Raw genomic sequence first — 17,788 nt, forward strand, 5'->3', positions numbered from 1 at the left:
ACCAAAACACCGTCACGACATTCTTGAACTGCCCCGTATTTTGCCCTGTGGGAGTTTGCCCTCCGCTCCCAGGCCCATTTTGGAAGTCCCGAAGCCTCCCCAAAACCCCAATAGAGCTTAAGAGAAGCTTCCTCATCGCTACTGGAGCTAGAGGACGAGGTACCTGAAAGGGAGGATGAAGTGTCCCTCCGCCTCTTCTTGGCACGCTTCCTTGAGCTCTTCCTGCGGCGGCGGCGTCCCCCAGAAGAAGCTCTTGGAGGAGGAAGGAGACTATCCTCTACCGAAGACTCGGAGGCGTCACCTTGCTGATCTGCTTGATGAGCATGTAAGAGTAGTTTGCTTGATCAGGCTTAAAGCCAATCTAGTTCAGCATCCTACTCTCACAACCAGATGTCTAGGGTAAGTCCACAAGCAGGAGTACAGCAGCACTCTTCCCACTTGTAATTCTTAGCAAGTTGTGTTCAGAGGCATAGCCACTGGAGCTAGTAACCACTAATGAGTCACAGCAAAATATTTCTTTCATTACTAGTCCAAGATATCCAGGCATTTAACTTACATGTCGTTTTTTTTTAAAATACACAATAAAATAAATGGCAAGCCATTTTACTCCTGTAAGTTCCCTGACCTCTTTGAGAAGCAAATGCTGGTAAAATATTCAGCAAACACACCTGGAAAATGAATTTCTGCTGTTAGAGGATAAAAATGGCACAGACAGCCTCCGCTCTCTAAAATAACAGCTTCCCTTCCTTAAAAACACAGATTGCTGTTTGTCACTAATGGATTCCCTAAAAGCATTTGCAATTTGCTTTTCCTGATGGCTGAACTGAATCTATGGAAAACATGAATATTTAGTTAAAATGTTAGCAAATCAGAAGTCGCTAAACAACATACCAGTTTTCTGCAGAAGAGCCTTGTGGGGTATAGGTCTCTCCACTGATTTGCATAAAGATAATATACGCTATTATAAATCCCCAAATGTGAGTCCCAAGGAAGACTAGGATGTGCATAAAACCTTATGGGCCAGTCACACAGGCATTTTCCCTTCCTTCCTTCCTTCCCCTTCCCAAGTGTACTGTTATTCCATACTATTCCATACGAGAGCCAGTGTGGTGTAGTGGTTAAGAGCGGTGGACTCGTAATCTGGGGAACCGGGTTCGCGTCTCCGCTCCTCCACATGCAGCTGCTGGGTGACCTTGGGCTAGTCACACTTCTTTGAAGTCTCTCAGCCCCACTCACCTCACAGAGTGTTTGTTGTGGGGGAGGAAGGGAAAGGAGAATGTTAGCCGCTTTGAGACTCCTTCGGGTAGTGATAAAGCGGGATATCAAATCCAAACTCTTATTCTTCTTCTAAAGTGAATATATGCATACTCTCCAGCTGTGGAATGGCCCTTCCTATTCAGGAAATCCAAACTCCTCCTCCTCCTCCTCTTCCTCCTCCTCCTCCTCCTCCTCCTCCTCCTCCTCCTTCTTCTTCCCCATCCCCCCCCCCCCCGGCCATGCATTTATAGCTTATTGCTCTTCCCCTCCAGAGTTCCATCTTCCTTTCTTCAGACTCTCCTGTTCTTTCTTTCAGGAACCTCTGAAGTCACATCCACCACCCATGTAGGTCTCTATTTCGTCTTCTCAAATATGGCCGTCACCCATCTTCACCAGTGAAATTGCCGCTACCGAGATCTTGTCACTGTGCCTTTTCTCCAGCACTGTTGTGTTTGTTTGTTTTTAACTGATCTGAGTACAGCTGATTGTTTTGTCTTTATTCCCTTCTGTTTCTGGCTTCTGTAATGCTCCTCCTCCTCCTCCTGCTGCTGCTGCTGCTGCTCCAACATCTGCTGCTTCTTGTAACCCCTATGTAGGTGTTACAACTGCTGGGAAATAAACGTGTGAAGGGAAGCAGTGGGGGCAAGTATGCTCACTGCACTCTCTAGGGATGTTTTTATCACCTTTCGGCTTGTGGAAGGTGACTCTCTGCAGTGGGGAGCCTCTTGTGCCCATGGAGCTTAGGGGAAGAGCATCCGTCTTGCATGCAAAGGGTTCCCAGTTTCAACCCCTGGTATCTCCACCTTGGGCTGGGACAGACTCCTGCCTGAAAACCTGGAGAAAACCAGTCAGTGTAGGTAATACTGAACTAGATGGGCTGTTGGGTTAAGGCAGTTGAGATAAGGTCTTGGTATAAGGCAGTTTTCTATGCTGCTTTGTACCTATGCATTTTGGAACCCTGATTTTTCCAGTGCTCCAAAATGTGTCAGGAGCTTCCATGGATTGAAAAAAAGCTCTCTGGTTCAGACAGTCACATTCCACAAGTTGGAAGCTCAAAGGGGATAGAAACACACACACACACACACACACACACACACACACACACACACACACACAAAATGTGTTTACCTCCCAGTGTTTGTAATGGCTGCAATCACATTTCTTCCTGATTTTGTCTTTCCCCCATAAATCTGCCTGCATCTCTTGTCCCCCTCAAGTAACACACAGACACACACACAAAATCAGGTTTCTGCCTGTGACAAGGACTTCTGTTTATTCTGTTCTGTTTGGAACTTGATGGATAAAGGATAGAATTTTTTGCCATTCAAACTGGAAGAACAATTTTATGAACTCTGGCTCCTTCCATTTTTGATTACAATATAGACTGTAGTTAACCTCTAAGCACTGATTGCAGGTACATCTCATGCGCAGAGAATGTTTTTTTCTTTAATTATTTGAAATTCGCCCCTCTTATTAATCAGGTTCTATTTAGAACAAATGAAGACAAGATAATTCAGCATACTCCTATGCTGCCCATGAGATGAGGGCGACAAACTATCTTAAAGTAAAGAAAAACTAGTTGCACTTTTATTATTGTATAATATAATATAATATAATATAATACAATACAATACAATACAATACAATACAATACAATACAATACAATACAATACAATACAATACAATACAATATAATATAATATAATATAATATAATATAATATAATAGCTGCACTTTTATTATTGTTGTTGTTAAAGAAATGCTAAATTCTAAAGGGTGTGAGAAATATTCACTGGCTAAAAATCCCTGCTAAAACGAGCACACAGGGAAGTTGTCATCTGCACAAAAAATGCCAGTAAATGCAAAGGTCAGCTAATTCAAGGGTGCTATAACAGACAAGAGTCTGGAAGTTGCACAGGAAATTACTGAACCAAGCTAATACTCAAATGTCTCAAAGTAGTTTGGGTTAACAAGCCTTACTTTGGGGGAATATTATATGTCAAATGTAGCTTACATAAAAGAACATTCAACTAGGAATTATTGCTTCAGATTCAAACTGACTTTTCACCCTTTTCAGAGGCTCCCATTTAAGGGTGTACAATGGGGGGGGGGAGAGAGACATGCATCTGGCTGGCAGGTAGGCCAAATCCATATGTCCCCAACTCTCCTGTAGACCAACTTTGACAAGTAGATGGGACCACCCAGATGTCAATCACAATATGCCATGTATGGGGTCTTGCTAAGGTCCCGGGATTCTCGGGAAAATATCTATTTATTTATTTTTAATGAAGACAGTATCTTTATAAATATATAAAAGACTTAAGGCTTTGTCCAACCTCCCACCTCCACTAATGCAACAAACATGTGTGCAATGGAACCGCCTCTTCCTTCCCCTTCCCCTTCCCCTTCCCCTTCCCCTCCATGCTTTAAAATCAGCTCCAGATAGATTGGGGGGGTGTAGGGGAAGGAGGAGGGATGTGGGTGGCACTGTGGTCTAAACCACTCAACCTCTTAGGCTTGCTGATCAGAATGTCGGTGGTCCGAATCCCCACAGCGGGGTGAGCTCCCGTTGCTCGGTTCCAGCTCCTGCCAACCTAGCAGTTCGAAAGCACACCAGTGCAAGTAGATAAATAGGTACCGCTCTGGCGGGGAGGTAAACGGCACTTCTGTGCACTGCTCTGGTTTCAGTGTTCTGTTGCACCAGAAGTGGCTTAGTCATGCTGGCCACATGACCAAGAAAAACTGTCTGCAGACAAACGCTGGCTGCCACGGCCTGTAAAGCGAGATGAGTGTGGCAACCCCAGAGTCCTCTGCGACTGGACTTAACTGTCAGGGTTCTTTTACCCTTACCTTTTTTAGGGGAAGGAGAGGAAATGGACATCATGTAGTGTGGGCAGAGTTATGCTGGATACAAGCTTTATGGTGGCAGAAGCTTGGGATGCAGTTTGCAGAGCTTCATCTCTCCTGCTGGTTAAGGTGCTGAAAGTATAGTTATGTGGCTAGTTCTTATTCTCATTAGGAATGTGACATACATTTTTCCAACTTTGTATTTTGATTGTGGAATGCAATACATGAATTCATCTCTCAGCTTTGTTGAAGAGTCATTTCTACATAGACATCTGGACATGGGGCAGGATGCAATGTTGTTTGGTATCACATATATGAGCAAGGGTGTGTGAAAGTTTCTGAAAGATGAGGCTTAGGAAGTATTAATTCTACTTTAACTATATCAAAATACATCCATTAACAGTGTATGTAGCCACTGATGAAGTTTCTTTTAAAAAGAAAAGAAGTGTATTGAATTCTGCCCATACAGTATTAAAACTCCATTTTTTATGTTTAAAGAAGGCTTTTACAGAGCAAGTAAAATGACGAGAAACATGAATAGTGTAAGTGGACTTACTGAACTAATCTGAATGACTTAAAAGTGAATCCAGTAAAAGAAAGTTTCCTGATGAGATCATTTTAGAACAGTTTACAGAGTCTATATGCCACCTAGTGACAGAATATATGTACTTTTAGTGTGTGGGCAAATCATATGAAACAGGTCCTGTAGCTCTAAAATGCTACCTTGATAACACAAATGCATATGGCATTTGTGGCCCCAAACTGTATCAGAAATTAAGGAGGCTACATTGAAATACTGTGGTGCTTAATCACGGTGCAGGGGACAGACATTTAAATTTACTCTGTTTGTGTGCGCAGAAACACACCACTCACTGAGTCTTTAAATGTTTTCAGAAATGCTCGACAAATCTATGGTAGATAAATGCAAAAGTATTTGGACCAATACAAGTGACTACAGGGGTTAAGGTTTGGGTGTACAAATTCTGTCCACCACTAAATTGATCCACAGTGGTTATATATCAAAGCAGGCAGAACATTACAAATAAAAGACTGAAGACCAAGGCTATAATAAGAGGGCATTGAATCCTTAATTCAAGGAAGGGGAACCCATGGTTGTGGCTCTGCTGAGGTTCTTGTACTACAGCCCCATCTCAACAGGCCATGATGGCTGGGGCTGATAATAATAATAATTTATCATTTATACCCCACAAATCTAGCTGGGTTTCCCCAGCCACTCTGGGCGTCTCCCAATCGAATATTAAAAACACAATACAGCATTAAACATTAAAAACTTCCCTAAACAGGGCTGCCTTCAGAGGTCTTTTAAAAGTAGGATAGTTGTTTATTTCCTTGACATCTAATGGGAGGGTGTTCCACAGGGCGGGCGCCACTACCGAGAAGGCACTCTGCCTGGTTCCCTGTAACCTCACTTCTTGCAGCAATGGAACCGCCAGAAGGCCCTCGGAGCTGGACTTGTGTCTGGGCTGAAGAATGGGGGTGGAGACACTCCTTCAGCTTTACAGGACCAAGGCCGTTTAGGGCTTTAAAGGTCAGCACCAGCACTGTGAATTGTGCTCAGAAATGTACTGGGAGCCAATGTAGGTCTTTCAGGACTGGTGTTATGTGGTCTCGCCAGCCACTCCGTCACCAGTCTATCTGCCACATTCTGGATTGGCTGTAGTTTTTGGGTCACCTTTAAAGGTACCCCCACATAGAGCACATTGCAGTAGTCCAAGCAGGAGATAACTAGAGCATGCACCACTCTGGAGAGACAGTCTGCGGGCAGGTAGGGTCTAAGCCTGCGTACCAGATGGGGCTGGTAGACAGCTGCCCTGGACACAGAATTGACCTGAGCCTCCACGGACAGCTGTGAGTCCAAAATGACTCCCAGGCTGTGCACCTGCTCCTTCAGGGGCGGTTACCTCATTCAGGACCAGGGAGTCCCCTACCCCCGCCCACCCCCTGTCCCCACAAAACATTATTTCTGTTTTGTCAGGATTCAGCCTCAATCTGTTAGCCACCATCAATCCTCCAACCGTCTCCAGGCACTCACCCAGGACCTTCACTGCCTTCACTGGTTCTGATTTAAAAGAGAGGTAGAGCTAGGTATCATCTGCATACTGATGAACACCCAGCCCGAACCCTGTGATGATAAGTGTACTTACACCCTAATAAGTATAATATGTGTACTTATGATGGCAGCTAAATCTAACCACACACAAAAGACTGCCAATTGTCCATGCCCCCAGTTCCCATTCTGTGTCCAGGTTTACATGTGAACACAGTACCGTTTGTCAGAGTCCACCTGCTCCTATAATCATTTTCATGACCATCAACAAGCAGTAAATTCTGGAGATGAGACTTTAATTGTTTTTATTTATTTATAAGTATTGATAGCCTGATCTTCATTGAGTATTTTATTTATTTATTCATTCATTTCATTAAATTCATATACAGCTTGATTGCAGGGGGGGGAACCCCTCAAAGAGGTTTACAGAAAATAGAAAACAATAAAATGATCACTAAAAAAATTACAGTCATAATTTAAAACACACAGAAAGCTAAAACTGCAATATAATTGAAACAAATGGAAACTCCTCATACAAACTTTCCAAACATTTAATCCTAAAGCAGGGAATAGTGAAATAAAATTAAAATCCATTAAAAAGGGAGAATAAATAACATTTTTTTTAAAAAATCACAATTCCAATGTAAAACAAGCCTATACTGCAGCAGGGACAAAAAGTAGAATTTCTAATTCATCGTCGTCATCATCATTTTATTTGTATGCCGCCTTTCCATAGTTGAAACTATGCTCAAGGTGGTTTACAACATGACAAGATTTACATAATTACAAAGATAACAGAAGTCATAAACAATAAATAAAACACATCAAAAAGTACACAACCAAATGGAAACAATTTCCACGTAAATCATAAGATCTAAAACTAAAGATACAACAATAATATCAATAACAGCAACAGCTCTCTCAACCCCTCGTGAACAATACCCCAGCCCAAGAATCTGTTCAACAATATAACCAAATACCGTACATGGGGAGGGGGAAAGGGCGGACTTTAACCAACTGAAGCAAATGGCCTTAGCAAGAGCTCCCACACTCCCTCTCTCACCTGGGGTAGCCCACAACCTCCCTCTGTCTCTCTCACGTGAAGGAGGCTCCACTCTGCGCTATCAGACTCTTGATCTTCGGCTTTTGAGCAACACCTTCCACCCTCATTCTCCAACTCACCAAAGCTCTCACCCCAAGCGGCATGAATCGTTGCCCACAAGCAAAACCCCGAAGCACCAGGGGGTTTCTTGGTTACTTCTGCGGTCTCCTTGTTTGAAATTGCTCCATGGTAAAGCCTAACCCCTCCCACTAATTTTTGCATGTGGATCAGCAGTCAAAACAACCCATGTGGTGTTTTTCTGTTGAAAAGAAAAAAATTGAGATCTGCAAGCAATAGTGGGACTAAAATACTATTATTATTATTATTTTAAGTATTTACTTGTGAACTGGAAGCTGTACATATGGCACCTTGCATGCAACAAAACAAGAGCAATAGCCTGTACATAGGCTGTGCAATCACTCATTGTAGTGAGTAAATTATTGGTTAACCTGGTCTTGGCAAAGTCTCAGGTGGTTATACCAACATCTGCACTGTGTAATGAATATATTCTGCGATTGCTGGGTGATTGCTAATTGTTTGACCCACAATACAGTTGAAATGCCAGGTGTTTTTTGATTTATTTTTTTAAGAAACAATCACTGGTTTTACCCTTTCCAACAAGACCATTAAATAGGCATTACAACTTCTGGAGAAAGAAATTATTTTTAAAACACCTACTATTACCCCACACTGCTGACAGAGCTGTTTTCCCCTTGAAGGAACGGTGCCAAAATCAATGCTTAATATAAGGCATGCCTTATGAGAAATCTTGTGGATTATAGTCACACACTGGGTTTTCTAAAAGCTTCTCTTGACAGACTATTTAAATTACCCTGACCTTAAAGCAAATTTTCACATTAGGACTTTTCATGAACACAGTGCATCAAGAGCCCATCTGTGAGTTGGTGAAACAAAAATCATTAGACTCAGTCGAATGCAACTTAGCTGTGCAGATCAGGCTGCTATTGCAAATTTGATCACTAGCTGTGTAACAGTCATAACACACACTGGTAAAGCTTCAAATCCAGTTCATTTAACTGATGAAACAAATTTTAAAGTGTAAGGTCAGATCTGCAGCTGCTGCAAATGATGGTAAATCAAGCCAACTTAACCTACCAGAGGCAATTTCCCCCTGCACGATAAACGGAGATTCCTTTGACCTCTATTTTCCTCCTTCGTTTTGTTATGAATTTGAAATCCCTTATGTATCATAAAGCCCTGCCTGGCCAAGTTAAACATTTTAAATGAATGGTTTATGCCCAGATGATAGGAAAAGACTCGGGGCCAAACTAGATGCGATGACATTCACAGAAATTAACCGTTATACGAATGGATTTTTGAAACGTTAATTGCTTGGGTCCTTATACAGATCATGGTGCTGGCATGAAGAGTTGGGGGAATTAACCCCTTGCTCCCTCCAAGCTCCTGAACTGGATTGGGGTCCAATCCCTGCTATTTGCATTGAGGGCAGACCTTGAGTGGAAACTTTTTTCCTCAGTGCAGATAGCAGGCACCCACCTCAAAAGGACTGCAGGAGGGGTTGAAATAATTAAATCCACACCACCATCATGTCAGGGTCTCTACCCAAATTGAGCCCCATCATGCATGCAATTTTAAAAATCCATTGCCAATTGCATAAGATGCATCATGTCTAATTTGGCCCTAAAATAGGGCTGACATCCATGCAGAAATCCTTCTTTTCTATCTGAAGTTTGCATCTCTCTTTCTGGCATAACTTCTGTGGTTTTAACAGCTGCAAGACTACTGAGTTTCTGCTAAGGCGACTCAGCATTTTCATAGCATATATTAAATGTTAGTAGCATTTCCTATACACTATCACAGTGGTTTCTACAATTGCCTTTCAAAAGTTTTATTATCCCCATGGTGGAATTGGTGCTAAAGCTGAGAGATGGCAGCTTGAATAAAGCAATCTGGCATGGCAGAGGTGAGATCTGGACCACTCTTAGGAGGCAACGCTATGGCAAGATCCTCCAGGATGAGCTTAGGATGCCCTGGATCTCTGGCTCAGCTGGTGGTAAATCCCCAATCCCAACTCAGCCAGAGTATAATATGCTGGAGTAGTAAGGTGCTGTAAGTCTCCCAAAACAGGCATGGAAGGGGCAACCATTGAACTAGCTTACATGACCTTACACAGAACACTGTTTTAAAGATGTGTTTTTCCTTTGCCAGGCTTCAGATGGAGCAGCCTCACTTCTGCACAGAATTTGGACCTGGTGTGACTTTACGATGGGTTAACTCATACGGTGCACTTCATTCCATCTTCTCATGCAGAGGATTATTTCCTTAGTTTAGACCTACACTGGCTCCCAGTACGTTTCTGAGCACGATTCAAAGTGTTGGTGCTGACCTTTACAGCCCTAAACAGCCTCAGTCCAGTATATCTGAAGGAGCGTCTCCACCCCCATCGTTCTACCCGGATGCTGAGGTCCAGCACCGAGGGCCTTCTGGCAGTTCCCTCACTGCAAGAAGCCAAGTTACAGGGAACCAGGCAGAGGGCCTTCTCGGTAGTGGCGCCCGCCCTGCGGAACGCCCTCCCACCAGATGTCAAAGAGAACAACAATTACCAAACTTTTAGAAGACATCTCTAGGCAGCCCTGTTTAGGAAAGCTTTTAATGTTTGATGCATTACTGTATTTTAATATTTGTTTGAAAGCCGCCCAGAGTGGCTGGGGAAGTGGGCGGGGTATAAATAATTATTATTATTATTATTATTAATGACTGTTTTAATGTATTTTTAATCTTTTAAAGCCACTTCCCCAGAGTGGCTGGGGAAACCTATCCTAGTAAAGAACTTCCTAAATTTATTTATACTGTTCATATCATATTCATCAAAATTGAGGTTTACTGAAAAGCCTTCTCTAAAATTCATGGAAAATCTTTTGAGTAAGAAGAGCTAGCAGCTGGAACAGCTATTAGATAGCTTTTTAAGAACTTAGTAAAAATGTTACAAAACTCTCCATTTTATGGCATTTCCCAGCTCTCCTGCATCATGTGTATTGATCATACATAAAAGTAAGTCCTGCTGAAAGTAGCTCAAGAAAATCCTACAGCCAAATCTGAACTTGGCAACGAATCCACCAGAGGACTTGAGTCAAGCCACTCTCTTTCAAGCTTGCCATCTCCTCTGCAATAAACAGCTAATAAATGTGACTTTTCAGCCATGCAAATGTACTCAAGATGGGAGTACAGGAAACAGGGGTATTGTACAGATTTCCTGAGTCAAAACCAGTAGGGTACAGGACAGTTGTGCAGAGAATCACAGCTTCTTGGGTCAAAGAACTAAACAAGTGAGACTTTAGGGGAACAATTGTTAAATTAAGACGATGAAGAAATAATTAAAGAAGGCCATCTGAAGTCTTAGCGGACCTATTCATATTAGTGTAACTTTGGAGGGGAGAATGATGTTTTGACATTGCATAGTATTACTTTAAAAATTTCATAAAATAATAACCGTGTGCCCTACAAGGGAAACAAAATAGAAAAGCTCTTTTGAGCAAATATTTCATGTTCCCTATACGAACTCTGCAACAATTTCACTCTAATTAGCAGACAACCAAACAAGGGGGGATGGCTACCCTTCTGTTGCCCTGCTTACAGCCTCCCAGGAGCAGCTGGTGGGCTAAGCTTGAAGACAAGAGTGCTGGATTTGATGTAAATTTAGTCTGGTACAGAAAATCAAGTCTTACATTCTTACTACATACTACAGAAGGTATTGTCAGAACATGGATTTTCACCCCACTCTTTTACCTCTTCCTACACCAGGCTCCCCGCCCCCCCCCCCGCCCCCCGCAATTTATTTTGTTTCACTCCTGGCATTTATATGCTGCCTTTCAGGACAAAGCCTTCAACGATGCTTTTTACATGTGTTTAAAACATAAAATTCAGCTTAAATATTTTTATTGTATTTGTTAGAAAAACGAATGAGTCTGTTTAAAAGCACTACACAGTCCAGTTGAGAAAAGCAGATCAACAGTGTGACACCCCCCCCCAATACCCTAGTGCCCACCAATCTAGCCAGATAATAGTAGAATGCAGAATTCATACAATTTCACATTGTGTCAAAGGAAGTCTATTTTAGCATGGTACACTGCAAAGCAAAAAAGGGAATATGCAAAATACAGAGTACAAAACCAAAGCAGCTAGCTACAATTCGGCAGATAAGCTTGCACATGTATTAATTTTGCTTTTGTGCAAAGAGGAACCTCACAGCTTTCTTTCGAAGGAGCTAAATAATATGCAAGGATGTAAGTTGTGCCCTAAGGGTGTAGTGAGAAAGAAGTCTCAAACTCTTCTTTGCTGCTCCAGTAAAAAAGGAACATCTCTATTGGCTGAGGCAGAAGCAAAGTATCTAAAGAGCCACAAATGGCTCTGGAGCCAGATCACCATCCTCTGTATTATTGAATACAGATGCTGTACAGTAACTGGATGGAAACACGAACAACCCTTCTGATCTGGATTTCCAATCTGCAACATAAGACACAAGGAAAGTAAGTGTCCTTTGCATAGACCCCACTGGTTTGGCGGAATGGTAATGAGTATTTATCGACAACTGTATAAATACAAAGCCAGAGAGCTGAATTAGGAATATATCCCACCAAGCTCAAATACTGATCTCTCCAGCTAACTCATCCTCGTCACACTCTTCTCCACAAATCCAGAAAGCAGCCCAGCTCAACATGTTCAGACTTTCTTCGCTGCCTGTGTCAGTCCTGCTTTAAGTTCAGCAGGAGCAAAGACACCAAATTCAGTGATAATGCCACCAGTTATCAGCTCATGAGGGGTGACATCGAAGGCTGGGTTCCAAACGTCAATGCCTAGGAAGCAGAAAGAATACAGTCGGTCCAACAGCATGGTAAAGGTTGTCCTAGCTCAACGCCCCCAATCTCTGCTTCTGTTTCATGATCCCAGTGTTGCAAATAGGAGGCAGACACCTCAAAAGAAAAGGCACATTGTCATAAGAGCTCAGAGATGTTTTGTCCCTAAATCATAAATCAAAACATTATGGGAGATGGAAAGGCTTGCTTATTTTGATTTATTCATTTGTTACGTTTGCATTCCACTCTTCCTTCCAAAGGAGCCCATGCATTTTTGCCCCTGGAAAGAGAAGGGATGATGGGAGTTGTAGTCTAACATTGGGAAGGTCACAGGATGGCCATGCCTGGCCAAAGATATGTAGCTGTCTGTTGGATTCTGAGATACTTGAGCCACTTTTCCTTGACTTTCTTTTAGGCTTACTGTAAAAACTGGAGTACAGTGGTACCTTGGGTGAAGAACTTAATTCGTTCTGGAGGTATGTACTTAACCTGAAACTGTTCTTAACCTGAAGCACCACTTTAGCTAATGGGGCCTCCTGCTGCCACTGTGCCGCCGGAGCACGATTTCTGTTCTCATCCTGAAGCAAAGTTCTTAACCCGAGGTACTATTTCTGGGTTAGTGGAGTCTGTAACCTGAAGCGTCTGTAACCCGAAGTACCACTGTACAGAGCCTGGTGTGTCCACCTGTTAAAAGCACTGCAACTGAAGATGGAAATGTCCCACTGAATGACCCATCTCTTTGCACACATCCTTCCCACGCTTCGGTACCTGGTGCTGCAACCCGCACACCGTTGATGTGTGTCACTTCTTCACTTGGCCTCTCCTCAATAATGATCTTCCCACCATGTTCCAAGGTCAGGTCACATGAGGTGCTGGGTGCTGCCACATAGAAGGGGATCCCATGGTACTTTGCAGCAATAGCCAGCTGATAGGTGCCGATTTTGTTCGCAGTGTCTCCATTGGCAACAACCCTGTCTGCTCCCACGATGACAGCTGGGGTTAAAAAAAAGAGAGGATGACAAGCCCCTTACACATTAAAAAAAAATGCCCACCTGCAAGCTGCACTTGATTCCTTTTGAAATTCCCCATTACAGGATGGGTGAAGCAGTGCTCATGCTAATAATTTGTGGCATGTTTAGCCTTGGAAAACAGGTGACAGAGAAAGCAATTCCCATGGAATTCAGTGTGACATGAGCCCACACTAGACACTGACAGCAGGTAGCCCTTCTGAACCAAGGTAGGACACTTTAAGTGCCAAGAATTAATAAAACTGTAATGTTTAAGTGTGCACTGCATCTTTGGAAAGGTAGATGATATAAAAAATAGAATCAGAACGGGTGGAGGCCACATAACTTTTCTCTCAGCAGAGGAGCAACTGTGACAGCAGGCACCGCTTCTAAACCACAGTAAGACACTTCTCAATTTAGTTGAGTGCTAAGTAATCGTAAAATCGCAGTGCTTAAGTGTCCGTGGAATGTTTACTAGGAAGGAGGATGGGGTAGAAATGCAGAACAACTTGGCCACACCCCTGTGACCGCACTGGCCACACCCCTGTGACCTTATAGCAGCCCTGCCAAGTCCAGAGGACACTAGCTGCCACTGACTTAAGGGCCTCAAAAGCTGGAAATGTCCTGGGTCTCTGAGAGGGCCTGCGTCCTCAGACTTGGGTTCCCCACTCAAACCAGTGTGCCACATTGGCTAAATTGTCCCTGTTCTTCCTCCGTGTTCAAGAGATGCTCGAGCCACCAACAGTTGTTCCAATAGCAAAACTACCTCCAGAAGACAGCCTGATTGCTACATATCAAGCTTCCTTGCTAAACCAAAATGCAACACTAAGGGCCAAACTAGATGAGAGAGAGAGAGAGAAGCACACCAGCGCTCACCTGCACCAACGAGCTGCTTCATGAGCGCGGCCACCATGCTATCCGTAATGAGGCATGCAGGGATCTCTTCATACTTTAGCTCGTAAGCAGTCAGTCGGGCTCCCTGATTGTACGGCCTCGTCTCTGTGCAGTAGACCTTCTCCAGATGACCCATAGCATGCAGAGAGCGAATGACACCTAAAAAGCAACATCATGAATATTGACACTAGGGAGAAGGTGCCAGCTGTCACTCCATATACAACCTTGTTTTTGCAGAAGGGCAGCTAGGATTCCTAGCTCCTTCCTTTATCTGCCAGGGGAGGGACAGTGGGGAGCCAGAGAAAAATATGACAGGGTTGGGAGAGGGAACCACCACTCATGAGAAAGGTGCCCCATGCTTTGAGAGGTTTTGTACTTGAGCTTAGGTGACGCTTCCAGACTACAGTGGTACCTCGGGTTAAGAACTTAATTCGTTCCAGAGGTCCGTTCTTAACCTGAAACTGTTCTTAACCTGAGGTACCACTTTAGCTAATGAGGCCTCCTGCTGCCGCCACGTCACCGGAGCACAATTTCTGTTCTCATCCTGAAGTAAAGTTCTTAACCCGAGGTACTATTTCTGGGTTAGCTGAGTTTGTAACCTGAAACGTCTGTAACCCAAGGTATCACTGTATAACTTACCAAGCGCAGTGCCATACCCAGCAGTGGCCAGTGAGCCCGTGTTGCAGTGGGTGATGACAGTCACCTTGTCCTTCCCTATGTGCTGCAGGAGGTGGCGTGCCCCATGCTCCCCGATGCTTCTGTTGTCTTTCAGGTCTTTATCCAACATGGCTTCCGCCCAGCTGATCACGCTGTGACAAAAGGTTACATTGACCTGCGTGTTCTCACCTAAAAACAAAAGGTGTGGGGAGATTGGGAAGCTGTTGAGCCCTCACCTTTCTTGCAAACTCTCGGCAGTGCTCCCTTCACGCTTGGCCTCCTGGTGAACAAAGTGGCCCAGCTCCTGAGCTGCCCGGGCCATGTTGACAGCAGTAGGACGGGCACTCTCTAGGTAGTGCAGCGAGTCTGCCACAAAGTTTTCAAGGCTGCCCACAGTCTGCTCTGCGTTTCCTTTGGTGTGCAGCTCCACTGCAAGACTCAGGCAGCCGACAATGGCGATGGCTGGAGCACCTCGCACCTAAGGGAAAGGAAACTGGAGTGTAAGCACCATACTACACAGGAAATGAGGAGTTGTGATTCACTTTAATTTGTCCCTCAGGGCTACTTACAGCCTGCCCCAGAACAGGCAGCTGAAAAGCATTTTCGTTTGGGAGGTGGATCCTTCTAGCATGTGCGAAGTGCACTTGAACACACGTGTCTTCTCTAAAAGGCACATGGCAATGCTGCACACAGTTCAACTGGCATGTAGATTATGTGTGATAATTTTTTTATGTCACTCCTAACACAGAATGTGCCATAGGGAACTGATTTTTAATGGCCTCATATGGGAACTTTAGGAGAAAACAATTTAAAGAACATGGATAGCAATTAGCAAGTTGAACAGCAGAATCGTATGTGGTCAGTTCTTGTTGGCCTGCATTACGTCAGACCTTCAGTGGGGGGAGAAGAGATCGCATGTTCTGACCCAGGTATGGATAACTTTTAGCCCTTCTAGATGTAGCTGCACTACAGTTCCCATCCACCCCAGCACTCCATTTTGTAGTTCCCATCGGCCCTACCAAGAAATTGTAGTTCGGCAACATCTGGAAGGTCAAAGGCTCCTCAGGCCTGCTTAAAACGCTCTTCCCTGTCTTTATAAATAGAAACAAACCCAGCCTGTCACGCTAGTTTCCTGGGAACGACTTTTTGAACAGGAGCTGCATCAGCTCAACTCTGAATGCGCGACTGCTAAACAGATGGAACTCTTCGCGTGAGCAGGAATTACAAACTTTAGTTTTCGCCACGAAGGAGAAAACCAAGTGTCCTGCCTTTTTTTTAAAAAAAAAAAATCCACCTCTGCCTCCCCCCACAATACGGGGGGGGGGGGAAATATCCTGCTCATATGCCTTCACTTCTGAATCTTCTGCCTGCCACTCTTTGTCGCGGTTCCTTTATCTGAATGATAAACAGTCCCGCAGATCTACCGCCCAAACTGCGGGCTGGCACTCAAACGGGAGTTGTTTTCTCCTATCACTGCCCCTCCACGTGGCACGAGCTTCTCCTGTTGAACCGCTGCCTGCTGTGCAGCTGATAAAGGTGAGGTGCGAGACCACAGCCGGGGAGAAGCATCGCTCGGGTCCCTTAGGCGTTTCCCCTTCCCCGTCGTAGCACCTTCATGGCGCGGATGGCTCTCCAGCCGTCCTCGACGCTGCCGATTTCCTCGTAGAGGCTCTGCTGGGGCAGCAGGAGCTGGTTGAGGATCTGCAGGGATCCCCTGCGGTAGCGGATCGCTTCCAAACTCATGGCTGCTTCCGAGGCTGGGCTGCGGGAGGCGGAGCGAGAAGCGGAGAGGAAGCAGCCCGCGTGGGCGCTTCTGCCCGCGGCCGAGAAGATGCGCTGGGTCCTAGGAAGAACCATTTTCAAGTCCCTGCGAATATGTCCCACTGCTGACCCCAACAGCTCCACTAGGGCAAAGGATCCTTGCTTCTTCTCCTTCTTCTTTTCTATTCGTCTACCGCTGAGTTATTTGTTATTTATTTGTAAGAATATTTATATAACGCTGCATCATAAAAATATATCACAGAAGTTTATGTCGATATAAAACCAAGCAATAACATCGTAAAAAGTTAAGAACAAGCTAAAAGCAAAAAAGAAATTAAAAACATCAATAGACCATTTTGCGGGATGGATGTATTCTTACATGCCTGCATAGGCCTGGCTGAACAAAATGTTTTCAGCAGGCGTTTAAAAGTTGACGCAGAAGGTGCTCACTGAATCTCTAGTGGCAAAGTGTTCCACACGACTGGGCCAGTGACACTAAAGGCTTGGTTTCTTGTTCGAACAAGCTTCCAGTCGGGATTCAAGCCTCATCATGGGACTGAAACTGCCTTGGTCGCACTGGTCGATGATCTCCGGTGGGCTAGGGACAAAGGTGAGAGCTGTTTCCTAGTTCTGCTGGATCTCTCAGCGGCTTTTGATACCATCGACCATAACATCCTTCTGGACCATCTTGAGGGGCTGGGAGCTGGGGGCACTGTCATACAGTGGTTCCGCTCCTTCCTCCTGGGCCGTGTTCAGAAAGTGGGGGGCGGGATGAGTGTTCAGATCCCTGGGCTCTCACTTGTGGGGTGCCTCAGGGTTCTGTCCTCTCCCCCAGGCTTTTCAACATCTACATGCAGCCACCATGCAGGGAGAGATCATCAGGGGGTTTGGGCTGGGTGTTCATCATTATGCGGATGATACCCAGCTCTACCTCACTTTCAAATCAGAACCAGTGAAGGCAGTGAAGGTCCTGTGTGAGTGTCTGGAGGTGGTTGGAGGATGGATGGCAGCTAATGGATTGAGGTTGAATCCTGACAAGGCAGAAGTACTGTTTTGAAGGGACATGGGGCGGGCAGGTGTGGGGGACTCGTCCAGGTGCACAGCCTGGGAGTCATTTTGGACTCACAGCTGTCCATGGAGGCGCAGGTCAATTTTGTGTCCAGGGCAGCTGTTTAGCAGCTCCATCTGGTACGCAGGCTGAGACCCTATCTGCCAGCAGACTGTCTCTCCAGAGAGTTGCATGCTCTAGTTATCTACCACTTGGACTACTGCAATGCACTCAACGTGGGGGTACTGTTAGTTGTGGGCGAACATAGCAGACGACACAGCAATTTCTCCAGAGCAGCTCTTTATTTGTAA

The 17,788-nt window shown here is 44.6% G+C and overlaps 1 protein-coding gene across 1 annotated transcript; it reads right to left on the reverse strand.

Moving 5' to 3' along the window:
• Positions 1-11,176: 11,176 nt before the first annotated feature.
• MRI1 (methylthioribose-1-phosphate isomerase 1) lies at positions 11,177-16,439 on the reverse strand. The gene is made up of 6 exons (XM_081192710.1): positions 16,280-16,439; positions 14,905-15,146; positions 14,651-14,820; positions 13,994-14,170; positions 12,879-13,103; positions 11,177-12,110 (listed from the first exon to the last, which is right to left on the reverse strand). The coding sequence occupies exons 1-6, from the start codon at positions 16,409-16,411 to the stop codon at positions 11,977-11,979; spliced, it is 1,080 nt and encodes a 359-aa protein (XP_081048836.1). The 5' UTR covers positions 16,412-16,439; the 3' UTR covers positions 11,177-11,976.
• Between the last annotated feature and the right edge of the window lie 1,349 nt (positions 16,440-17,788).

This window comes from Podarcis bocagei (genome assembly GCF_964188305.1).
Source record: "Podarcis bocagei genome assembly, chromosome: 4".
Classification (NCBI taxonomy): domain Eukaryota; kingdom Metazoa; phylum Chordata; class Lepidosauria; order Squamata; family Lacertidae; genus Podarcis; species Podarcis bocagei.